The 26798-nt window shown below is 40.9% G+C and overlaps 1 protein-coding gene and 1 non-coding gene across 10 annotated transcripts in view; both read left to right on the plus strand.

Annotated features, from left to right (window-relative positions):
- Positions 1–394: 394 nt before the first annotated feature.
- On the plus strand, positions 395–481 carry TRNASTOP-UCA (transfer RNA opal suppressor (anticodon UCA)). The gene has a single exon. It is a non-coding gene; the product is annotated as a tRNA-Sec (tRNA).
- A 3745-nt stretch (positions 482–4226) lies between these two features.
- ASH2L (ASH2 like, histone lysine methyltransferase complex subunit) overlaps positions 4227–26798 on the plus strand; it is a 30744-nt gene continuing 8172 nt past the window's right edge. For 2 of the 9 annotated variants that reach the window (XM_066380334.1, XM_066380338.1), the window contains exons 1-11: positions 4227–4418; positions 5069–5135; positions 5251–5402; positions 9844–9932; positions 10198–10292; positions 15494–15589; positions 16579–16674; positions 17941–18016; positions 18736–18753; positions 20194–20287; positions 21147–21364. In XM_066380334.1, the coding sequence (XP_066236431.1) occupies positions 4234–4418; positions 5069–5135; positions 5251–5402; positions 9844–9932; positions 10198–10292; positions 15494–15589; positions 16579–16674; positions 17941–18016; positions 18736–18753; positions 20194–20287; positions 21147–21364 (1186 nt within the window). In that variant the 5' untranslated portion in view covers positions 4227–4233. The other 7 variants (XM_066380335.1, XM_066380342.1, XM_066380343.1 and 4 more) reach the window with 7 other exon arrangements.

Genomic DNA, 26798 nt, shown 5'->3' on the forward strand with positions numbered 1-26798 from the left:
CCTGTATGCCAGGCCAATACTCTACCACTGAGGCAACTGGCCAGGGCCATTTCCTTACTCCTTTTAAACATTTATCTGTGCAACAGCATATTCTAAGCATCCACAGTAATGTCCTTTCTGTCCATAGGTGAAAAAAATTGCAAGTGAGGATGCCAATCAAGAAGCAATATGAAAATATCTTAAATAGCAATTTTATTGTTTTATTTTGTTAGGTATTATTTAATATTTTTTCATTAATATTTAAAAACTCTTTTAATCTAGTTTTGTGTACCTCTTTTATTGTTCTTGTTTAAGTATTAAATGCATGAAATACTAAACTACCTTTCTGTATATCTTTTTTTATACTTATAATGGTCACCAGGGCAGAGAAGCAGCTGTTAAATTATTTTAATCCGCCCAGATGATTCTCAGTGGTCTGGGGTGCAGGCTTCAAACCTGTAGCTGTCTAGCGACAGAGTGGTTCACTTCCTCCTTTCGGGCGCAAAAAATAAATAAATAAATAAATAAAATTACTTTAATCCCACCACTGAATCATGTATCATATAAATGTACACTTGAAACCTGTATGATCTTATTAACCAATGTCACCCCAATAAATTTAATAAAATAAATAAAAACTGGAAAGATGTGTCTATAAAAAACTGGAAAGATGTGTCTATAAAATTTAGTTCTACTTCTACCCTCCACTCCTCAATCCATTGCAAAGTGAATTCTGCCCCCTTCACTCTACTACTGAAGTCGTTCATGCTTTATTTAAAATGCAGGTGATGCCCCAGGGTTCAATCACCAGACCACTGCCCTTTGAAAATAATGCTACATCATTGTTTCCCAAATTAAAGAGGTCATCAAATTAGTATACTGTTGCCTGACCAGGTAGTGGTGCAGTGGATAGAGTGTCGGACTGGGATGTGGAGGACCCAGGTTTGAGACTCCAAGGTCGCCAGCTTGAGCGTGGGCTCATCTGGTTTGAGCAAAGCTCACCAGTTTGGACCCAAGGTTGCTGGCTTGAGCAAGGGGTTACTCGGTCTGCTGAAGGCCCACGGTCAAGGCACATATGAGAAAGCAATCAATAAACAACTAAGGCAGTGGTCCCCAACCTTTTTTGGCCACGGACCGGTTTAATGTCAGAAAATATTTTCACTGACTGGCCTTTAGGGTGGGACGGATAAATGTATCACGTGACCGAGACAAGCGTCAAGAGTGAGTCTTAGATGGATGTAACAGAGGGAATCTGGTCATTTTTAAAAAATAAAACATTGTCCAGACTTAAATATAAATAAAACAAAAATAATGTAAGTTACTTATTCTTTCTCTGCAAACTGGTACCAAATGGCCCACGGACCAGTACCGGTCCGCGGCCCAGGGGTTGGGGAACCACTGAACTAAGGTTTCCCAACGAAAAACTGATTATTGATGCTTCTCATCTCTCTCCGTTCCTGTCTGTCTGTCCCTATCTATCCCTCTCTCTGACTCTCTCTCTGTCTCTATAAAAAAAAAAAAAAATCAATGTACTGTCACTACTGGCATTAAAATAAAAAGATATAATACAAAGTGCAAATTGTTTCATGAATATTTTATTTCAATTGTAAATAATATAATGTGCACACTGAGTCAACTGCAATATGTATTTTTATGTAAGTTGTCATCAAAATATTTAAAAGACATTCTTCTAAATTAGTGGTTACCAAAATTTTGTTAGCATTGTTTATTTTTATTTATTCATTTTAGAGAGGAGAGACAGAGAGACAGAGAGGAGAGAGAGACAGGGGGGAGGAGCTGGAAGCATCAACTCCCATATGTGCCTTGACCAGGCAAGCCCGGGGTTTGGAACCGGCGACCTCAGCATTTCCAAGTCAACGCTTTATCCACTGCGCCACTACAGGTCAGTGCATTGTTTATTATTGTAAATTAGCTGCAGTGGATTTCAGGCAGAGTATAAACATCAGCATTTTTTAATAAAACTAAACTAAAATAAAACTAGTGACTTGATACCTGCCATCATCTACTCAAAAAATACATGAATAGTTGAAAATTGTACATCATCTCATTTTCTCTTTAAAATCAGAATTCCATTCTCCTTCCCTAAGATAAAATGTTATATACATATCTACACAATATATAGGCAACACATATGTGTATATATCTTTTCTATACTAGAAAGTATATAATATTCCTTTGCAATAAAGAAATGTATAAAAGTTGAAATTAAAAAAACATTCCTGCCTGACCAGGCGGTTGTGCAGTGGATAGAGCATCGGACTGGGATGCAGAGGGCCCGGGTTTGAGACCCTGAGGTCGCTAACTTGAGCGCAGGCTCATCTGGTTAGAGCAAAAGCTCACCAGCTTGGACCTAAGGTCGCTGGCTCGAGCAAGAGGTTACTCGGTCTGCTGTAGCCCCACGCTGTAGCCCCATGGTCAAGGCACATAAGAGAAAGCAATCAATGAACAACTAAAGTGTCGCAATGCGCAACGAAAAACTAATGATTGATGCTTCTCATCTCTCCGTTTCTGTCTGTCTGTCCCTGTCTATCCCTCTCACTGACTATCTCTGTTAAAAAAAAAAAAAAAAAAAAAAATCCTGCCTGACCTGTGGTGGCGCAGTGGATAAAGCATTGACCTGGAACACTGAGGTTGCCAGTTCGAAATCCTGAGCTTGCCTGGTCAAGGCACATATGGGAGTTGATATTTCCTGCTCCTTTCCCCCTTCTCTCTCTCGTCCCCCACTCTAAAATGAATAAATAAATAAAACTTTAAAAAAAATTTTTTTTAAAGTTTCCTGCATCCATAAGGCTTCAATGTTAAAATACTTCTTCTTGTTTGCATTACTGAGTATACAATTGATCAAATAAATATATTATAAATTTGGATAATTAAACATAAAAATTAAAATTTTATTGGAGATGCAACTCTAATGAAACAGAATTTGCTTATTTTTTTAAAATTTATTTACTGATTTTAGAGTGAATGGAAGGGGGGTAGTGGGAGAGGAAGACAGAAATATCTATCTGTTCCTGTATAGGCAGTGCCCAGGGATCAAACCTGCAACCTTGGCATCCGGGGACCACACTAACCAACCGAGGGGTCCAGCCAGGGCACCAACAGTGTTTTAACAATCTAGCAGCTGGTAATTCAGTTAGGTCCTCCTTCAGTTTTGTTGAAAACAAGTTAGCTGAGAATCAATGGGAAATCAAAATATCTCCACTTTTCCCATTGTTTGTGTGGCTGGTGTCCCAGAAGTTTGTACACGCTGGGGTGATACATGATAGTATGATTCGATGCAGGATTAGAAAGGAGTAGCCCTCCACACCCACATTTTTTAAAGTGGGACAGAGGCGCATCCTTGGGCAACTTTTTAGGAATTAGGTGGTCAACACTGATTTCTTGGAAACTTTCCTGGCCCGAATACTTATAGGGGTTTGTATTCTCCAGTTTGAAGACCATGGCTCTGCAGGATTCCACTCCAATGACCTCACCTATCAACTTTGACGCTGATTCCTCAAATTCTTACCTGCAGTCCACACCTGTTCCTTCCTCTACGGACCAAGTTCCTCTCAACTCTTAAGGCCCCCTGCACCTGACTCCCTAACTTTCCGGCTTCATTTCCCCCCTCTTACAGTATTAAGCGGCTTGCAGCTTCCAGACTACAATGTTTCTTGCACCCTACCCACACCCCACCCCCGGATACGCCATCCACATCCCCTCCCCGGCCCTTGCCTCGCCTCGTAGCTGAGGCTCTAGATTCGGACTTTGTAGGCTCCCACCCATAGCGGCCACTTGGAACCGTGCGCAAAGTGGCAGATCATTAGGGCAGTACAAAAATTAAACTACTTCTGGGGCGGGGCGGGCAGTGCTCGTCTTTCTAGAAGACGCTTCCCACATTTAAAGGTGAAGAACGTTTGCAATGCACACCACAGCGTTCATGCACGCAGCCAGAGCTCTCTGAGCGCCTCATCCGCGCGGTGACTCCAGTGTCGGTCACGAAAACACGCAGCGCCCTCCGCTGGAATGAAGTAAGCGCTAGCGGAAATCCCACTATAAGAGCTTTTTTCAGTACCCGACGCCCCGCCCACTTCTGCCTGCCCGCGGGACCTAAAAGTGGGCCGGGAGTACGCCCCAGTCAGGCAGGCAATGGGCCCACCAAGGGCCTTTACTATTTGAAGGCTACAGAGCCAATCAGCAACTCGCACGAGACGGATAAGAGTATTCTCGCGAGAAGTGTAGGAGGCGGCAGTGATGGCGGCGGCGGGAACTGCACCTACTGGAGTAGGTGCAGCACCTGGCCCAGCGGCGGCTGCAAATGCAACATCAACGGAGGAAGGGGAGACGAAGCCGGTAGTACCGGCAGCAGCCGCTCCAGCCGGGGAAGGGACATCTGCTGCTCCAGCAGCGGAGCCCGGTTCCGGAGAGGCCGAAAGCGGGTAAAACGTCCTGCAACCACAGGAGGACACGGGAAGGGAGGCCCGCCCCTCTTGGAATCCCGCGGCTCCCGGGAACCCTGCTGCCCGCCCCTTCCGAACTTAGGTCCTGCGCCAACGGCTCGCCCTGCCCCCTCCGGGACCGTAGTCCCGCCCTCCGCTTGGCCCGTCCCCTCTGAACTGTAACCTAGACTACGCCCCTTTCTGCACCTTTTAAGGTCTGTAAGAGCCAAGTTTCTTGTCCTGTCTCGGGTCCCTGCACCTCGGCTGGGGGGCTGAAAGCGCAGTCTTCTAGCAGGAACCCTTCAAATGCCCCAGAGAAGAAACCACCTTTGCATTGCCAGGCTGAAAGAAGTGGCAGACCCTCTGCAACAGAGTGTGAGAGCTGCACGTCTGCGATCCTCTCCCAGAAAATCAATTCCATCCCGTGCAGATTTGTCTGTAAGGTCCGAATAGGCTTCCCTATGCCCCATGGGCCTATGTCTGCCCGAGCCACAATCTTCCTGACCCTGGGCATCGAGCCTGAGAATGGGTTTAGCTGAAAAAGCTGAGTGTGAAGTTGAGCAATACTTTGATCATCATCTTTGGGAATAGGTGTTCTGAGGTTTGTTACTCTTGAAGATTTTTACTTGAGTGCTTTCATTATCTTACAGGGATGCAAACTCTGTTGATGTAAGTGGTGGTTTGGAGACAGAGTCCTCTAATGGAAAAGATACACTAGTAAGTATTTCTATTTGGATGTTTGCAAGGCAGAATAGGTTTTGGTTTTTTAAGTTTTTAAGCGAGTCAGAAATACAATCAGGTAAACTAACTTGGTTTTCTAATTGCTTTCTGGACACAGGAAGGTGCTGGGGACACTTCCGAGGTGATGGATACTCAAACAGGCTCTGTGGATGAAGAGAATGGCCGACAGTTGGGAGAAGTTGAGCTGCAGTGTGGGATATGTACAAAATGGTTCACAGCAGACACCTTTGGCATAGATACCTCGTGAGTATTTTTTGTAAAAATCACTCTGTAAAATAGATCTCAACATGTTCAAGGTGAATAGTTTGTAGACAAATATGTAGTTCTTCCTGTATCTCTAGTAATGAAATTTGAATCAGGAGTTGTTTTAATCTCCTGAGCATGTTTTCTGCCTCCTGAGAGTACAGCCCTAATAGCTATGATGATAAATAGTATCCCTGTTGAGACAAAAACTGTTCAGTTACAAAGTATTATATAAACTAGTGGTTCTCAACCTTTCTAATGCCGTGACCCCGCAATATAGTTCCTCATGTTGCCATGTTGCGGTGACCCTAAACCAAAAAATAATTTTGGTGGCTACTTTATAACTGTAATTTTGCTACAGTTATGATTTGGAATGTAAATACCTGATATGCATTATCTATTTTCCGATGGCTTTAGGCAACCCCCCCGGGGTCGCGACCCACAGGTTGAGAACCGCTGATATAAACAGATTTGAGACAGTGTCTTTAAATTTTGGATTGTGTGTTGTGGGTTTGGGGGAAAGGGTTGGTGTATGTGGTGGACAAAGCCTGGTATCAGAAATTTAAGATGACTCTCCATGCCTGGGCCATCCTTTTAGCTTTTGCTTTTAACTCATTCCCTTTAGGTGTCCTGAGTTCTTTCCTCAGCAAAACCTATTTCTAATCTTTTACCTCTTATAGTGGATTAAAATCATTTTATGATTGGTTAAGAATGAAAGGCTTCTTTCCTTATCAACAGCTAGCAAATGACAATTACTAACTCATTGCCTATGATAGTAATTGTACTGTTGGCTTTCTATGATGTTGCTTATGGTCCGTATTATACAAGTAAATTTAGATAAGACTTTATCAAAATAAGACTTCATTGGCCCTGGCCAGGTAGCCCAGTTGTTTACAGTGTCATCCAGAAATACCAAGGTTACAGTTTCAATTCTCAGTCAGGACATGTACAAGAATCAACCAATGAATGCATAAATAAGTGGGACAAGTCAGTGTTTCCTCAAATGCTGTAGAGATGGTCACCTGAAGCCTCTGTACTCTTACTGATCATTGTCACCCCATTAAATTTAATTTTTTTTTTTAAAAATCAATGTTTCTTTTTTACTTTGCCTTTCTCTCTCTTTAAAACTGGTTTTTAAAAATTTTAAATGAGCCTGACCTGTGGTGGCACAGTGGTGGATAAGGCGTCGATCTGGAATGCTGAGGTCACTGGTTCAAAACCCTGGGCTTGCCCCACCAAGACACATATGAGAAGCAACTACTACTAGTTGATGCTTCCCGCTCCTCCCCCCTTCTCTCTCTCTCTCTCTCTCTCTCTTTCTCTCTAAAAAAATAATAGCAATAAGTCTGCATTATTAAATTAATTTCTTTGGGTGGGATTGTGAAGAATACCCTCATTTGTAATTTGTAGAATGCTTACTAGTTAAAAAGTGAAAGTGGGTTTTAGAAATGCTAATATTCCAATTAACATCTGACTGGTGATTTAGGATAGGATGTTTACGAAAGAAAAAATAACTGAAGGATTAGGAAAAATTGATCTTGGTAGGAAGATCAATAGGGATAATAAACTAGCAAGTAAATGTCACTTAGAAAAGACCTAAAATCTGTCCAGTTTGGCCAATGAAGATTGATTTAGATAGACAGGACCTTTTAAAGGAAATTTACCAGGAGAGGTAACTTGGAGCAATCCAGGGAAGAGTCAAACCACAGTTCAGAGTTTTGGCAGAGACAAGTTTGTACCTGAACTTGAAAAGTTACACCTAAAACCCAATAAAATGGGACAGCTTATCTTACACGCCTGAGGAGAGGAAGTGAACTAGGAGGATGTGAAAAAGGCTGTTGCCCTAAATATCTGATTGTGTTTGAATTCAATAACTGTATTATTTTTGAATTAAATAACGCTACCTACCTACCTCTGAAAAAGGCTTTGCCTTTTGTGAGTTTATCACAACGGGCTGTTTAACGGAAGGGATTCTAGAGAGAAGTAAAGGGACACAGTCTTTTTTATTTATTTAATATTTTAATTTTTAAATTGATTTCAGAGAGAGAGGTAGGGGAGAGAAAGAGGAACATTGATTTGTTGTTCTATTTATGCATTCATTGGTTTGTGGATTTTGGGGGGGGCGGTTAGAGGGAGAAAGATGAGAAGTATCAACTCGTAGTTGTACCACTTGGGTCGTTCATTGATTGCTTCTCATATGTGCCTTGATGGCAGGGATGTGGGGTGGGGGGGCTCTAGTCAAGCCAGCAACCTTGGGCTTCAAGCCAGTAACCTTGGGCTTCAAGCCAGCAACCTTGGGCTTCAAGCCAGTGACCATGGGATCATATTGATGATCCCACACTCAAGCTGGGGACCCTGTGCTCAAGCTGGATGAGCCAATGCTCAAGCCAGTGACCTCGGGGTTTCGAACCTGGACCTCAGCGTCCCAGGTCGATGCTCTGTCCGCTGTGCCACCACCGGTCAGACAATTGGTTGATCCCTGTATGTGCCCTGACCAGGGATCCAACCAGCAAGCTTGACGTATATGGATGATACTCGAACTAACTGAGCTATTTGGCCAGGCAGGAAACTCAGTCTTAACTTTCATAAAAATGTTTCTTAATTCCTTGACTGGTAGCCATGGGCACACACTTGGGAACCTTATTTTGGAGGATGCCTTAAGCTAGTTTCAGCAGAGTCCAAGATAAACCTGTCTTTATTTTGATTTTTTCTCTTCCAACTTAAACCAATCTTTCATTTTTCTGTTACTTTTTGTTTCAAGACTGCGTTCTCCCTGTCTGATCTCTCAGGGCAGCCAGCACCATGCTTTCCTTCTCTACCGCATCAGTTTCTCAGTCCCTGCCATAGGCAGTCTCTCTCCTTCTGCTGGCTTCTCCTCTGTCTTCAGACAGACAGGTTTTATCTTGCCCCTGAATTCCCCTCTCCCAGAGCTTTCCTCTGTGATGCAAGCTGTCTTAAGTGGGGAGAACTCCACTTCCGGAGCACCTCCCAATCCCCATTCATTCTCTCAGCCACCACGCTTGACCGGTTTTCTCCTTTTCTACATTTGCTTGCCGTTTTCATTTGTATTAATATCACTCTTGGTGAGGCCTTTTTTTTACCTTCTGTTGGGACTGCTTTTATATACAAAAGCTTTTTATATATATTTGGCTTTTCTGATCTGTTCTTCCCTTCAGACCCATGCTGTTATTAAACTTATTTGAACCATGTCATTCCCCTTCAACAACTATCCATTACCCACCTGAAGGCCTCATACTTTCTACATTTCAAGCTTTATTTTCTTACCAAATCCTCTCTCCTGGACAAACTTAATACCAGTGTGCCTCTTTGCCATTTAGTTTGTTACTTTCTCGTCTCTACACATAGTTCACCTATAGAAAAGAAAAATGACTCATCCTTCTAAATCTAGTTTATAACTTAAATCTTGGAAAAAATTTTCCTAACTCTTAAATTCAAAGATACTACTTGGGTCCTTTAAATTCTTACAGACTAATTACCATCTGTAGGGTTCATTTGGTAATGGGACAAGTAATGTTTTGTGATTTCTTTGTTGTCTTCTTGAATAATTATTTACATTTTTAAATAATGTTTTCATACATTCTCTCCACTCTTTCTAACAATATAATATGGCACTATAAAGAGATATTTAAAGATAACTAAAATGACAAATATTTAAATATAAATTTATTTATTTATTTATTTTTTAATTTATTGATTGATTTTAGCCAGAGAGGAAGGGAGAGAAAGAGAGACAGACAGGAACATCAGTCTGTTCCTGTATGTGCCCTGACCAGGGATCAAACCGGCAACCTCTGTGCTTCAGCCCGATGCTCTAACCAACTGAGCTATCCGACCAGGCGTAAATATAAATATATTTAAAGAGACTACTTTGTCTTCTCCCACAGCTCATCTGGCATACTCTTTTTAGATACTCAAACTATACTGCTCACAAAAATTAGGGGATATTTTATGGCTTCATATCCATTTTGAAATATTCCCTAATTTTTGTGAGCAGTATATAATGATCTAGCTCAGAAAAGGTGCCAGTGGGAACATTCCAAATGCTGAATTATCCACTATGCTAGATAATATCTTATTAAATATTTGTGACATCTCTCAGTTCCTGCTGTCACCATTGCAGAGGCCTCCCTGATCTCTTGCTTTTCTGCTTTCCCTTGGCTTTTCTTGTGGTTTGCCTGTCTTGGTGAGACACCAATAAACAGAATGGCCCACCAAAAAAAAAAAAAAAAAAAATTGTGACAAAAAAATTTTGCTATTTGTAAAAACAATAGCCATGTTTTGATTCTGGTGACCGTTTTAAGTTTTAAAGTTATATTAATATATTAACATTACTGTATAACTTTCACTATTGTTTTACTTCTCATAAAGAAGTATGTGTTCCAAAGTTCACTAATGTTTTTACAATTTGACTGTTCTGCAGATCCTGTCTACCTTTCATGACCAACTACAGTTTTCACTGCAATGTGTGCCATCATAGTGGGAATACCTATTTCCTCCGGAAGCAAGCAAGTAAGACAGAAGTACTCAGGATTACTGCAAAAGAATTGTCCTCTGGTTACTAGGAAGGAAAAAGGATTTGGGCTTGCAGAATCAGGGAACCCTTGCCTGGTAGCTGGTAAAAGATGCATTGGGGTTTAGCTCTGAATAATAGCTATTGTCCATTTCAGATCAGTTGATTACTTTTTGGTGCTATAATTGTTAGTTTGTAGACCATATAGTTGAATATTCTTTTGGTAAGAAAATCTAGATAACTTTTTCTTGTTGTTTCTGATAGACTTGAAGGAAATGTGCCTTAGTGCTTTGGCCAACCTAACGTGGCAGTCCCGAACACAAGATGAGCATCCAAAAACAATGTTCTCCAAAGATAAGGTAGAAATTGCAATTAATGTTATTACAGTTATACCAAAGAATCAGGTGGAGCGCCTACAAATACTCTTTAACAATAAGTACTTTCCCTCCAATATTTATGAATATATTATTAGATTCAGTGGTTACATTGTTCTTATTACATGCAATTTTCTAACTTCCTAGCGTGTGTACATTATGTCACTGATCTTAGCTATTAGTAGGATGAATCCTTAAAATTTTGGTTGGCTTTATAGAAGCAAATAACTGTCTAGCCGACAGTTAATAATCAGAGCTCCAGGTGAACCCTCTCAGCCTTGCTGAGCTGTTTTTTATAGATTCCATCATAGATTTTTGTCATGGGAAAAGGTAGTCAGTTTACGCATGCCTCTTATTTAAAACAATGATTTTTTATTACTAAACTGGAAAAACATGATTGAAGTCAGAATTTTAAATTAGATGATAATTCTATCCATGAGTCCTTCCTATGGTGATTCATGGTAAGAAGTATGAAAATTAAGTAAATTTTGTAATGATGGAGATTACTTTGTGACCTAATACACATTTATACCTATGCACTTTCATTTAAAACAAATAAGTTTTATCTAATGAAGCTTACCCTCTGATCTTTTCCTTCTGAACTCTGACATTTTCTATTCTAGTCTATAGAATAGTTTTTACCAATAATCTACTAATAGCAGCCTACAGTTTGAAAGACACTGGTATAGGATGTGTAGTGAGATCAACATAGTCAGGATCAGACTTAGGTCAAAGGCCTTTTCTACTGACAGAGAAACTAGGACTTAATCCTGTAAACTGCAGGAGTCAGCAGAGGGTCCCCTCCCAACGTACTTTTTTTTCCCCTGCATTAAAAGTGGCTTAAAAGGAGGTGTGCTCTGTTAGATTTGTTTTTTTCTCTTAGTTTATTTTTTCCCAGATTATTATTTTGAAATTTTCAAACATACAGAAAAATCCAAATTGTACAATGAACATCTGTTTATTCATCACCTAGATTTGCCAATTAATATTTTGCTACATTTGCTTTATCTCCCCATATCTATCCTTTCCCCTCTATGCTATGTGAGACCAAATTAGACATTATAATTTACCCAATATTGTCTCATAACCACAATATGGTAACCATGCTTAAAAATTTTTGGCCTTGGCTGGCTAGCTCAGTGGCATCGGCCCAGCCTGTGGAAGTCCCAGGTTCAATTTCCAGCCAGGGCACACAAGAAAAGCGCCCATCTGCTTCTCCACCCTTTTCCCTCTGCTTTCTCTATCTCTCTCTTCCCCTCTTGCTGCCAAGGTTCCATTGGAGCAAAGTTGGCTCGTGCTGAGGATGGTTCCATGGCTTCTGCCTCAGGCGCTAGAATGGCTCTGGTTGCAGTGGAGCAACACTCCAGATGGCAGAGACTCGCCCCCTGGTGGGCTTGCCGGGTGGATCCTGGTCGGCGCATGTGGGATTCTGTCTCTGCCTCCCCACTTCTCACTTCAGGGAAAAAAAAATTTTTTTTTTTTTTAATGTTAGTGCAATACAGCTATCTAATATATACAATTTGTATTCTGCTATATACAGTGTATGGGGTGGGCAAAAGTAGGCTTACAGTTGTATGTGAAGTATAGTTTATTATTGTATTATTATTATTGTACTGTTGTATTATAACTGTAAACCAACGTTTGCCCACTCACCCCTATATATATATTTTTGGTGTTATTATTGTCTTTATTTATTTACTTCTTCTTAAGTGAGAAGCAGGGAGGCAGAGTGACAGACTCCCACATGTGTCCCGACCAGGATCCACCCTGCAAGCCCCGTATGGGAAGGGAGGGAGTACTTTGCCCATCTGCGGCCATTGCTCAATTGGTTAGCAACCAAACTCTTTTAGTGCCATGGAGCCATTCTCAGCGCCCCGGGCCAACTTGCTCCAACTGAGCCATGGCTGCAGGAGAGGGAGAGAGAGAGAGAGAGGGAGAGAGAAAGGGTAAAGGTGGAGGAGCAAATGGTCACTTCTCCTGTGTCCCCTGACCTGTAATTGAACCTGGGATGTCCATACACTGGGCTGATACTCTACCACTGAGCCAGCTGGCCAGGACCATTATTGTCTTAATATATCCTTCATAGTTTTTCCTTCCTTCCAGAATTTGATCAAGGATTGCACATTACATTTAGTTGTAATGTTTCTTTTGTCTGTTATCTGGGATTATTTTTTGACATTTAAAATTTTAAAGGAAAAAATGTTTTTTGAGGGACCTAAACAGTTTTAGCATGATGTTCCCAATTTGCATGTTAACCAATGGTTGTTTGTGCCAATTCAAGGCCAATAGGAATCCCCAATTTGGGGTGCAGTGAAGAAGGAAACTTTATTTAGCGCAAAACAGCTCAACTGTGATAAGGACAGCTGTGAAACAGCTTAGCTATGAAACAGCCCTGGGGCCGGACCCCTCTCCAGCTAGACTGCTCTGCTTTGCTCTGCTCCATAGACATCTTTTCTGTTTTAGCTCAGCCAGAGAGCTGTGATCTTCAGTGGAAAGGAAAAGTACACTCTGAGTAACTGGGGAGCTAGCTTATGTGGATAGCAGTCCCCACCCCAGGTTCTTGATTGGTCTTTTCTCAATGCAAATGAGGGTTTGAAATCCTTTCTGTTTGATTGGCCCAAAAAGCACTTTCCTTATTGGTCAGAATAGAGTTGCTGTGGTTGGTTGGAGCTACACAGCTCTGATTGGATGAGGAAAGGCTCACTCAGTCCTATTGGTTAAAAGAGGGTTCCAGGAACCTTTTTAAGGGCTGGCTCAGATGGCAAAAACACAGTGCAGACAGACAGTTGAGTCAAGTGCAGCATACTGAGAGGGCCCTGTATAGAAGATGGCTGCTAGGCTGTTAGCCACCAGGAGCCCTTCTTAGTGTAGGTATCTTCTTTCTCAGGGTTCACAACATTTATCTGATTGTTTCTTCATGATTGGGTTCAGATGAAACATTTTTGGCAAAAATATTGATGATAATGTGTGGGTTTTTTTTTTTTTCTTTGTATTTTTCTGAAGCTGGAAACGGGGAGAGAGAGTCTGACAGACTCCCGCATGCGCCCGACCGGGATCCACCCGGCACGCCCACCACGGGCGACGCTCTGCCCCTCCGGGCGTCGCTCTGTTGCGACCAGAGCCACTCTAGTGCCTGGGGCAGAGGCCAAGGAGCCATCCCCAGCGCCCGGACCATCTTTGCTCCAATGGAGCCTTGGCTGCGGGAGGGGAAGAGAGAGACAGAAAGGAAGGAGAGGGGGGGTGGAGAAGCAAATGGGCCCTTCTCCTATGTGCCCTGGCCGGAAATCGAACCCGGATCCCCCGCACGCCAGGCTGACGCTCTACCGCTGAGCCAACCGGCCAGGGTGATAATGTGTGTTTTTTTATGGTTCAAATCAATAGGCATAAGATACTGTTTGTTTTTTTATTATTGTTGGTGATCCTAAATTTGACTAACTGGGTAAAGAGAAGGTATCTCCTAGATTTCTCCATTATAAAGAAACTCTTCTTTGTAATTATAAAGTAATCTGTGGTGTGATACATCGAGATTGTATGAATGTTTTGTTCTAACCCTTTCAAGTAGTGGTTTTAGCAACCGTTAATTATCCTAGCCTGCATCAGTTAATAGAGTTGGTTCTTTTTTTTTTTTTTTTGTATTTTTCTGAAGCTGGAAACGGGGAGGCAGTCAGACAGACTCCTGCGTGCGCCCGACCAGGATCCACCCGGCATGCCCACCAGGGGGCGATGCTCTGCCCCTCCGGGGCGTCGCTCTGTCACGACCAGAGCCACTCTAGTGCCTGGGGCAGAGGCCAAGGAGCCATCCCCAGCGCCCCGGCCATCTTTGCTCCAATGGAGCCTTGGCTGCAGGAGGGAAAGAGAGAGACAGAGAGGAAGGAGAGGGGGAGGGGTGGAGAAGCAGATGGGCGCCTCTCCTGTGTGCCCTGGCCGGGAATCGAACCCAGGACTTCTGCACGCCAGGCCAACCGGCCAGGGCCTAGAGTTGGTTCTAAAACAGAATATATTCATTGGTTGCCATTCTTCTTTAAAGAGTTTTCCCCTTTCCCCATCATTTTTTTTTTTTAAGTATCACTGTAGATTTATGGACTTTTTAAATTTTGTTGGATTTCGGATTTTTGTATTTCCAGTGCTCAGATTTGACTAGTGTAGGCTACCTTCCGAAACTTTCTGATGCATCCCTGTAATTTTTGAACTCTTCCTTACTTTCTGGAGCAACAAAATATTCTAGGCTTCCCTTTTACTTTTCCTGATTCAATCCTGGTTCCTAGTAAAGATACAGTTTTCATGGAACTAACTCTAGTGGAAGATTAGGTTGGTGATGGACTCTAACTCTGGTGAACTGGGGAAGAATGGTCTAGAAAGGGGAAAGTTGAAGCCAGAAGATGAAGTTCAAACATTGGTTCGGTTATGCAGGCCCATACTGGCGAGGGCCACAGTCAAAGCAGGCGGGATGGAAAAGAGGCCTGATAGGTGAGAAATTTCTGAAAATTTAAATTCATTTGGTGACTAATTATGTGAAGGTCATGCCAAAAGAATCTAGGTTGACTTCATGGTGTCTCCTTGTGATTTGGGGTGATAGGTGATTCTGGTATTAACAGCAAGAATACAAATCTGCAGAGCAGGCCCTGTCTTGGTAGCTTAGTTGGTTAGAAAGTTGTCCTGTACACCAAGGTTGTGGATTTGATTTCAGGTCAGGCAACATACAAGAATTAAACTGTGACTGCATAAATAAGTGGAACCATAAATCGATGTTTTTCTCTCTCTTTCTCCCTCCTCTCTCTAAAATAAATAAATAAAAATTTTTGGAAATCTGCAGAGCTGCGTTGTGAGGTAAGATGCAGAATTTAGTCTTATCACAAGAAGGCTGTGGTGCCTGTGGAATGTCCAGATAGAGATGTCTTGGGCAAGTAGAAACAGGAGCTCAGGAGAAAGAAGAATTTTGAAGCCAACTTTCAGATGGTATCGAAAATTACAGTACAGTTGGACTGTAAGCTGTATGTTGCTAAGATGTGTATGGTTTGAAATTTTCCACAATTTATGTTGTTTGTATGCTATTATATATTTTTTCAATCATTAAGCCTGTGGATTTTTCTCTTGATTTTGACAAGGTCTTTGAAAATTTTGTAGTTTTCTTTTTTTGTGGGCATAATTTTGAAACCAACTATAAGTGTCTTAATATATTTTGTTAGGATATCATACCATTTATCGATAAATACTGGGAGTGCATGACGACCAGACAGAGACCTGGAAAAATGACTTGGCCAAATAACATTGTTAAAACAATGGTAAGTAGACAAAAATTGTACTCAATATTTAGGCAGTATTTTTTGTACAAACTAAATTCTCCTTAGTCTCACTGAAATAATGTTATAACTAAGAAAATAAAAACAACTTAGTATTAAATCTTGGACAATATAACTGTGAGGTTTAATAGTTTTTACACAAAATCTGTAAGTTGCATATTGTGTCATTGTGCTTATATCACTTGTTTTATATGACCCTAAAACCTTTGTCCACTGCACTCTTGCAAGTATAATTTTATATTGAAATTGAAGACAGCTTATTTTTATTTAAAAACAAAAACAACACTGTTCTAAACATTATTGTCCTTAGAATTAAAGAGCACTCAGCAAGAATTGGAACAGCTGGCTCTGGCCAGTTGGCTCAGTGGTAGAGCATCGGCCTGGTGTGCAGGAGTCCCGGGTTTGATTCCTGGCCAGGGCACACAGGAGAAGTGCCCATCTGCTTCTCCACCCCTCCCCCTCTCCTTCCTCTCTGTTTCTCTCTTCCCCTCCCGCAGCCAAGGCTCCATTGGAGCAAAGTTGGCCCGGGTGCTGAGGATGGCTCCATGGCCTCTGCCTCAGGTGCTAGAATGGCTCTGGTTGCAACAGAGCAACACCCCAGATGGGCAGAGCATCGCCCCCTGGTGGGTGTGCCAGGTGGATCCCGGGTCAAGCACATGCGGGAGTCTGACTGCCTCCCCGTTTCCAACTTCAGAAAAATAAAAAATAAAAAAGAATTGAACAGCAAACTATTAACAGGGCTTATCTCTCTCTGGTGGAAGAATAGATGGGGATTATGAATGATTTTGGCTCTCATTTTTTTAAGTTTTATTTAAATTTTTTCATGATCATGTATTAATTTTCTAATCAGAGAAAAAAATAGTACCGTTTTTTGTAGATTAAACCTAGAAATTAGAGTCGGTGGTTGATCATTCATTCAGTACTTTTAAGTTCAGAATTTCCAGCGATGATAAAATACTGTTTCCTTTTAGAGTAAAGAAAGAGATGTGTTCTTGGTGAAGGAACACCCTGACCCTGGGAGTAAGGACCCAGAAGAAGATTACCCCAAATTCGGACTTTTGGATCAGGTACATTAGTGTGCTTTCTATTCCCCTTTTGATTTTAGGTCCCTTGAAGACAGAGAATTAAGCTTTGTTTACATTTGTATATGTGTTTGCCACATATAACACACTGCCATTACATGCCCATAACGTGGTGGGCTCCAAATAAATCATTATTGATGCATTGGAAAGAAAAAACAATAACCTTACATTTTAGTTTTGGCTCTTCCTCAAAATGTTATGACTTTACACTTATTATTCTTATATTTCTTAACTAGAGTTTTCTCACTTGTAACATAAATACGCCATTCCATCTTATTTCTAATTTGCTGTCTCAAATTTTGCTCTTAAAAACATGACTGAAGCCTGACCTGTGGTGGCGCAGTGGATAAAGCATTAACATGGAAATGCTGAGGTTGCCGGTTCAAAACCCTGGGCTTGCCTGGTCAAGGCACATATGGGAGTTGATGCTTCCTGCTCCTCCCCCCTTCTCTCTCTCTCTCTCTCTCTCTCCCCTCTCTATAATGAATAAATAAAATCTTTTAAAAAAAAAAAAAAAAAAAAAACATGACTGAAGAAAAATTTCTTGTGAATTTCTGTTGCATCTAGCATCACATGAGGAAAAAATTTTCATTCTTTGTTCAATGTCGGGTCACATTTGGCATCGCAGAAGGTCAGATCTTCCAGCTGTACCTTAAAGTGTTTGATTTGCAGCCTTTAAGATTTTGCATAGGAATTCAGGTGTCAGTCTTCCCTGGTGCAGTGGAAAGATCTGACTCCACTGGGCCTGAGTTCCCCCAGGGAGCTGAGGAGAGGGGCTTCGCACTCCGGTCTGCCATTGCCCCACCATCACCCTGCCTCCTGCTGATGCCATTCATCATCTTTTCTTTTCTTTTTAACTTTTTATTTATTGATTTTAGAGAGCGAGGAAGGGAGAGAGAGAGAGATCGATTTGTTCTTTTACTTATTTATGCACTCATTGGTTGATTGTTGTATGTGCGCCAGTGGAGATCAGTCCTGCAACCTTGGCCTCAGGACGACGCTCTGACCATCCGAGCTACCCAGCCAGTGCTCGTCATCCTTCTTACACCATTTTGTTCTTACACTTGACCTGCCTTACTTGTTACTTGCTGATCCCTGAAGCATCCAAGTTGGAACCCTTGCAAGTTTCCGTGTCTTTAGGATTGTCAGTTTCACTTCCCATTCTGTCAGAATTTCTTCTGTTTCTTTGAGCTTTGCCAGACGGGTTTGATTATATAACCTCCCTTCATAATTGAGTATTTTTCTCTCTAGGATCTTAGTAACATTGGTCCTGCTTATGACAACCAAAAACAAAGCAGTGCTGTGTCTACCAGTGGGAATTTAAATGGTAAGTGTTTAAATGTCTCATTGATGAAATATTTGTAAGCTATTGAATCCAAACATCCCTACAATTGGGCATTCTTTGGGTTGACTCTTAACTGGATATTTACTAAAATGCTTTAAAGTCCCAAACTCAAGTTTTAGTGGCTAGCCAAGGTTGTGACAGATGATAGTGGAGGAAAACTCTTTGGCACTTTACACCACAGTTTGGTCTTAAGTGAAACAGATATAGCATAAAATAAGGTACAATTAAGGTCAGATTTACTGTGTTTATATTAGACTCCCTAACTATGCTCATAAACAATTTAGATTCAGTTGCTCTCCATTCTTTTTCCTTAATTCAGCTGTTATTTCCTGTGCGCATCTTCTAATTTTCTTGTCCTGGAACTTCAGCTTATTTGCATGACAGCATTTTTTCTGTATTGATCACCCACTGTAACGTCTTTTTCTATTCGTAACCCATCTAATAGCAGGAATGCCCTTCATTACTCTAATGGTAATCTAACAAGAGTTGGGGCTGTTGGGTGGTAGCTAGCTATTCATCTGACATGTGGCATCATTAACTTGTTTTTTGGAGTGGTGCCATCTTAAATATATAATCATTTCCTCTTATTAATATTCTACAGTTGGAAATAGCTAAGTGTATTGCTTATTTTTTTATATCCTTTTTCTCCCTCTGCATTGTTAAAGTCTGACATATACATGGTGCCACTTCTGTTCTTACAGGTGGAGCCTCTTTTGGAGGTGAATTCCTCCTCTGTCTTCTTTCAGCCTCTCAGACTTAAGTATTTTGTGGTTTGAAAAATGCTTTTTTGCTGAGTTGTGGTAGAAGCTAAAACTAAATTAAAATTTCGAAGTCTTGTAAAAATGGTGGCAGTGGCACTGAATACAAAACTGTGGTTCCAGTTCGATGTTAACAATTAAAGCTTGTCCGTTGTCATATTCTGCTAACACGGCCAGAATTGCTCTGTTCAAGGTGGATCTAAAACTTTTCTATTAAAATAATTAAAATGCTAGCGACAAACTTGCATGCAATATTAATAATGGAGTTATTAAGGTAACTCCAACTGGAGATATTGATGTTGCAACAGTTGAACATTCGACCTTTTCTGAAAAATAGGAATTACACTTGACATGTTCATAAGAGGAAGTTCTGCATAAATCTGGTCCTGTATATGCATAATATGACCTGCCCTCAACGTCTTGATTCTTTTTATTGCAGAACTGCTGATAATTTCCAAGCTTGCCCCAAATTAAGATATATACTGTATGCAGTTGTTTACATAAAGGTGTTTTCCTGCAGTTCAGAGACATTTTCTGGAAGACCAACTAATTGAGAGGAGTAACAGCACTGGACAAAAAGTTTAAAGTACCTGTTTCAGAAATACACAAGATAGTAGTCCTTGTGGCCTTAGTATGTAGCTTAAATATTTATTATTAAATATTTAAATTATCTATTACTATTTACTCTTAACTCCACAAGCCAGGTTAGTGGGAAAAAACCTGAATGTTATGCATTGGGACAATTCTAATAATTATAAAAATGGCTACTAAATTTAAAGCCTTCTTTCTTAAACTTGAGTTGTACATAACCACAGTAGCTACCGCAGTAGCATTACTGGAGAGAAACACCTTTTTAGCACTTCTGTTTTTGTTTTCTATGTCGGATGTACTTCTGTCTTGTTGGATATTCAAGTTAAGTGCTTTTGCAGATATTGTGCTTTACTGTGTGTTCATGGAATATATCATGCGTAGTTCAAGCTAGCAAACGTCTTTCTACAATGAGGATATTCTCTCTTTTTGGATGTTTGTATGGATTTCATGGGAAAAAAGCTTTATCCATGCAGTTGTTTTTAGCTGTTGGTGTTCAGAATCTGAATGAGTGAAAATGCATTTGTGTCACATCCTCAGAAAGAGTGCTGGTAGTTGCAGTCATTAAGAAAGGAAGGTTGAAAATGTATCATAGGTTCATTTGAGCTTACTGCCAGAACGCAGTGTTCTGGACTGTGAGACGCTCGGCACATTCATTCATAACCAGGGAGAAATCCAATATGCTTTCGGGAAGGAAATCCTCCTGTGGTGTTACACAAATGCATGTTGGGAGTGTTAGTCCCCATGGAATTTTAGTGTCTGCACGGTGCTTCTATCACAGCTCATTGAAAGTGATCTGCCATCTCTTCAAAGGAGGCATTGCAGCAGGAAGCAGTGGAAAAGGAAGAGGAGCTAAGCGCAAACAGCAGGATGGGGGGACCACAGGGACCACCAAGAAGGCTCGGAGGTAGGCAGAGAACGCTTACCCCTGTTCACCGCTGTGAGAGTCTTGTTCAGTGCTGGCCAAGTCCGTCAGGGAGAAAAGAGCCATACTTTTCAGTAGCTCAACTGTCTGAGGTCTAAAAAGCCTGTCCATTTTTCTCAAATTTTGAGCACTTTGAGCGGTAAAGTAACCCCAGACTAGATGTCCTGGTTTACAACTTGTTACTACATAAACCAGTCCCAGGCAGCACTCTGATGGTTTACCTGGGGAGTCAAGTTCTAGTAAGTAAGCATCTAGAGAAAAGTGAGTTGGGGGAGGGAGTGAAACCAATTCTGAACGTTGGTTCCTTAAACTTTCTGCCTCTTCCCTTCTCTTTGTTTAATACTAAGCTGATGAAACACAGGCCATTTCTTATTTAGAAAGCAGATAGTAAGTGTTCATACTGCTGAGTTTCTGTTCACCTTCATTCCCTTTCTCCCTTTCTTCCCTGTGATGTAATGGTTCATTGTCATGGATATAGAAAACCCCTACAGACTAAAGTAATTGAACCAAAAATACAGGCCGGGCAAAGTAGGTTTGCAGTTATGAGTACATGAAATAGGGTTTATTCTTGTGTTATTATTTATTTACTATATTATTTTCCATACAAACAACTGTAAACTTGCTTTGGCCCTACCCTGCCCTTTGTTGAATAAAGCAAATCTTTTTCATTCCTCTGTTTGCCTACAGAGGGCAGGATGCTCTCTTTGAGTAATGAAAAGCATTTGTGAACTTGCTTGCATTCCAGCTGAAATTAATAAATCAGAGGCTCCTCTTACAGGATTGAAGGCAGTTGAACGAGAGGGGGTTTTAGTTTCTTGATTTTATTTTTTCCTTTCTGCAGTGATCCTTTGTTTTCTGCTCAGCGCCTTCCCCCTCACGGCTACCCTTTGGAACACCCATTTAACAAAGATGGCTATCGGTATATTCTAGCTGAGCCTGACCCCCACGCCCCTGACCCTGAAAAGCTTGAACTTGACTGCTGGGCAGGAAAACCTATTCCCGGAGACCTCTACAGAGCCTGCTTGTACGAACGGGTTTTGTTAGCCCTACATGATCGAGGTATGTAAAGTATTCAGTAGTTCATGTTGGACCCAGTGTTACCCTGAGCTACTGTCATCAGCTGTATCCAATCTAAAATTAGATATATATATATATGTCAGTTTATAATCACTCCTCCAGGCCGTTTCCAGACTCAGAATGTGTCTCTCCTTAGAAGCTTTAGCCATTATATATCACACACATACGTGTGCCCACATACACATAGGCATACACACATATATGGTTTATTAAAACTTTTGAAGTAATTTTAAACTTACAGTAAAATTGCTAAAAATAAGTTTCCAAAAATCCCTCATCAAGCCTCTCCTAATGGTAACATTTTATACAACCATAGTACAATGATCAAAACCATGAAGTTCACATTGGTAAATGCTGTTAATGAACTAAAGACTTGATTTAAACTTCACTAATGCTTCTTCTAGGATCTCACATTGTCTTTGGTGTTTCTCCTTAGTCTCTTGCAGTCGTCAACCGTTCCTCAGTAGTTGCTTGTTTTTCATGACCATGACACTTTTTAAGTATTAACCTATTATTTTGTTCAATATTATCAGTGAGGTTTGTCTTTTTCTCACAATCAGACTGAGGTTATACATTTTTTGGAAAAACACTACAGAAATGGGTCTTCAGTGCATCATCTCATGGATGGAGTTCAGAATGTCAGTGTTTTCTGATTGCATATGTTGAACATGATTATTTGGTTCAGGTGGTTTCTGTTTGCTTTCTCTACTGTCTTTCCCTGTGTACGTAATATATATCTTGGAGAAAAATACTTTGAGACTATGCAATAACTTGTTTCTCTAAACTTTTGCACACTAATTTTAGCTTCTATCAGTGGATCTCATTTGCAGTGATTGTTAATGTGGCGTTTCCCTGGTGACTTTTTATTCCCTTTCTTAGTTACTGTTTAATTGATTGTATCAGTGTGGACTCATAGATACCTATTTTATTCTATGGAGTATACTTTATTTAGTTGCTCAGTTATTCCAGCTTTGTCCTTTAGGAGCTTCTTTAGGTTGGTTCCTGTGTTTTTTTAATGGGCATCATCTTTATTTAGTACTTCCTTACTTTCTGATATTACAAGATGTTCCTGACTCATCTGGTATTTTCCATGCCCCAGGCCAAGTATTTACTACTTCTCCAAGGAGCCCTGGCTCCTTTGATTGGGAAATGGTATTTAGAAACTTGATTTTTTAAGACTGTTAGGTATGCTCACTGTTACTGGGTGTCACTTCTAGACTCAATACACGAAAGTAGGAAGTGCATGTATATATACTGACATATATACATGGTTATACTGAGTTTACACCGGTACCTTGTATTCCAGACACCACAGGGTTGTTCCAGCCTTACACCTTTCGTTCTTTGTAACTTCTTTCTCCAACAGTAAGACTAACTCTAAATTTATTTTTATTACTTTTTTTATTTTTTTACTTTTTTGTGTGTGTGACAGAGACAGAAAGACAGAGAGAGAGGGACAGATAGGGTCAGACACGCCGGAAGGGAGAGATGAGATCTTCGTTACAACACCTTAGTTTCGTATGTGCCAGACCGAGTGACCCTTTGCTCAAGCCAGCAACTTTGGGCTCAAGCTGGTGAGCCTTGCTCAAACCAGATGAGCCTGCGCTCAAGCTGGTGACCTCGGGGTTTCGAACCTGGGCCCTCCACATCCCAGTCCGATGCTCTATCCACTGCGCCACTGCCTAGTCAGGCTGTTTGTTCATTTCTAATATGCACATAAAATAATTTCAGAATTGCTAACCCCTGTGAGAAGAAACATTCACTAACTAGATAGCAGTATTTGTTTACAGCTGTTTTTCTCTTTAGCTTTGCAACTTGTTGGATTAGTTCTTTTCTTTCCCACCTTCTTCATTGTGGTTATGTTTTTCATTTGTGATACAGTTAGGTTCATTTGTTAGTGTTTGTCTCGGTTCTCCCATATCTCCTGAAATACCCACAGCATTGCTCTGGTCTGAGAGTTGAGTTGTACTGCAGGTTTACTCCGTGTGTCCTACTCACTGTCCCACTCCCTTCCCCCACTTCTCCTTCCTTTTACCCTTTTTTCTTTTTTCCCACCATTTTCTCCCCCATCCCCTATAGGTAACCAGTTTCTTTAGTTTCTGGTTTATCCTTCCTGTAATTCTTCTGCACAAATGAGCAGATAACATGTCTATTTCCTTTAGCTCCTTTTTTTCATACATGAAGGCCAGCATACTATAGCTACTCTTCTGCATTTTGTTTCTTGCTGTTACTCTAGATCAGTTAGTTCAAAGAAAGCATCTTTACTATTTTCTTTTTGTAGCGTCATGCTCCCTTATGTGGATGTGCATAGTTTATTCAACCACTCTGTGTATGGCATTTAGAATGTTTCCAATATTTTGCAATCACAAAGAGCCCGTGAATAACCATGAGTATATGTATTTTTGTAATGTTGGTGGTATATTTTGAAGGTAGAATTCTAGAAGTGGAATTGTTGGACCAAAATGCAAGTGTTTGTGTAATTTGGTTAGGTGTTGCCAGATTTCCCTTCAGAAGGTTGTGCTGTGTGCATGCCCACCCACCATGTAGAGACTGTTTCTCCATAGCCTCGGAAACGGAATGTGTCATCTCGTATTTTAATTTTGGCTGGTCTTATAGGTGAGAGATGGTATTTGTGTTGTTTTAACTTGTATTTCTTTTGAGTTTGAACATTTTTTCATGTTTAAGAGTTCTTATCTCGTGAATTACTTGTATTTTGTTTTTGTTTTTTAGACAGAGTCAGAGAGAGGGACAGATAGGGACAGAGAGACAGGAAGGGAGAAAGATGAGAAGTATCAATTCTTTCTTGCAGCACCTTAGCTGTTCATTGATTGCTTTCTCATATGTGCCTTGACCAGGGGCTACAGCAGAGCGAGTGACCCCTTGCTCAAGCCAGTGACCTTGGGCTTCAAACCAGCAACCCCGCGCTCAAGCCCGGGAGCCCATGCTCAAGCCGGCAACCTTGGAGTTTCGAACCTGGGTCCTCCATATCCCAGTCCAATGCTCTGTACACTACTCCACTGTCTGGTCAGGCTTTCCTGTTTTTCTATTGGGATTTTGGTCTTTTGTCCCTGTGTGTATTAGGGATATTAGCCCTTTGTTTGTGGTATGGATTGTAAACATTTTCTCCCGGTGTGTTAGTTGTTTTTTACTTTGTTAATTTTTTTTTGGTCATTTAAAACTCTTCATATATAGCAGCAATTTTCAACTGGTGTGCTGCAAGAATTTTTAAAACATGCAATACAAGGGGTCCTTGGGTTACAACAGTCTCAACATAACGACATTTCAAGTTTTCAACACTCGTTCCCATAAAAACTTAAAAAAATTGAGACGTGTTTTGGCTTATGCCGTTAGCCTACTCTTTTTACAATCATTTTTTGTCATTTTTTCTGTTACTACAGTACAGTGTACAGTACAATATATCTACAATATCTTTTTTCTTTTTCTGTAGCTTAGTTGTGTTTTACAACTGTATTGGGATAGGTAAGTGACTTAGGCTAGGATGTGTTTCAACTTACACTAAAATTGGGTTATGTCACTGTTGTAGGAACAGAACTGTATTGTAACCCGAGGACTCCCTGTACTTGACTGTTTAGTCAAGGGCATTGACCTCTTTTCCCTTAGATTGTCAAATTAAAAATGACAACTGGCCCTGGCCGGTTTGCTCAGTGGTAGAGCGTCGGCCTGGTGTGCAGGAGTCCTGGGTTTGATTCCTGGCCAGGGCACACAGGAGAAGCGCCCATATGTTTCTCCACCCTTTCCCTCTCCTTCCACTCTGTCTCTCTCTTCCCCTCCCGCAGCCAAGGCTCCAATGGAGCAAAGTTGCCCTGGGCGCTGAGGATGGCTCCATGGCCTCTGCCTCAGGCACTAGAATGGCTCTGGTTGCAACAGAGCAACACCCCAGATGGGCAGAGCATCGTCCCCTGGTGGGCATGCCGGGTGCATCCCTGTCGGGTGCATGTGGGAGTCTGTCTGACTGCCTCCCCATTTCCAACTTCAGAAAAATACAAAAAAATGACAACAATTGCTATCCAGTGTGAATGAATCAAAATTATATCTTTTTTTTTGTTAGATCGGCAAAAAATATATTTTTTTGGTATGCCACAGGATTTTAGTACTTTGTGTGCCATGAGATGATAAAAGTGGAAAATCACTGGTATGTAGTAGTTCTTTTAGTGACATTTATTCAAATTTTAACAAATATCAATCATCTTTAGAATATGAAAGTGAATTTAAATTATCCGCTTTTAGAGGAGTATACTTCATGAATATTTGTTGTTTTTTTATAGTATCAGTGCAAATCCCAGATAGCATATTCTTTTCCCATATATACCTCTGTTTATCTCTAACAAGGATTTTCAAAAAAACATACACTGTATGCCATTATCATGCCTAAGGCAAGTAAGAATTCCTTAATTATAATTACCTAATACCGGGTCCATAGATGCTTATTTGTCCTCATCCATAGCAACTACACCCAGAGCGGGTGATCTGAGAGAGTAATAAAGTATTTAAATACTTTCTGTGACTTATCTTTGAATTTAGATGGTGCCTTCAACTGTATTTTTTTTTTCCGTTGATTTTTGAAAGAGAGGAAGGCAGAGAGAGGGAGGGAGAAAAGCATCGGCTTGTTGATCCACTTAGATGTGCACCCATTGATTGCTTCACATATACGTGTTCTGCTTGGGGCTCGAACACACAGCAACATTGGAGTTGAGCCAGGAACCCGGGATCAAATGGTTAAAGACATGAATATAGTGAATCTCCAAGTACCTAGATTTAACAAGATTTTGCCATATTTGCTTTATCTGCTCCTCTATTTCTATGTCTCTTTTTTTCTGAATTTTTATAAAGTAAATCTCCCCCAATGTACTCTAAAAAATGAGCATAACACTTAACAAAAATATACTGCTCACAAAAATTAGGGGATATTTAAAAATGAACATGAAGTAATAAAATATCCCCTAATTTCTATGAGCGGTGTAGTTCTTTGCTATTGTCGGAATTCAGTTCATGATCAGATTTTCCTGATTTTCTCAAGAATCTTTTTATCTCCCCACAAAATAGCTGTTGATTACAAAGAAAAAATAACAATTCTGTAGTAGAGAAACCTGGAAAGCATCCCCTTAACCAAGTGCTCAAAGTTCAACGTCACTCTTTTGAATATGGTTTGCTTCCATATGTGATGCTCTGAGAGGCACTGCTGTGTGCACCTCAGCGGTGTGCCTGTCAGAGAAGCATAACCTGGACGTAGACAGGAAGAAGCATCAGACAAACCAAAGAGGGATATCCTATAAACTAAAGTGACCAGTGCTCTGCAGAATGTCACTGCCGTGCAAGGCTTGAGGAACTGTCCCATACTGAAAGACACTAGGAAGACGTGACAACTACTGTAAGTAGGTTGTGGGATCTTGGATTA

Source organism: Saccopteryx leptura, chromosome 4 (genome assembly GCF_036850995.1).
Source record: "Saccopteryx leptura isolate mSacLep1 chromosome 4, mSacLep1_pri_phased_curated, whole genome shotgun sequence".
Lineage (NCBI taxonomy): Eukaryota > Metazoa > Chordata > Mammalia > Chiroptera > Emballonuridae > Saccopteryx > Saccopteryx leptura.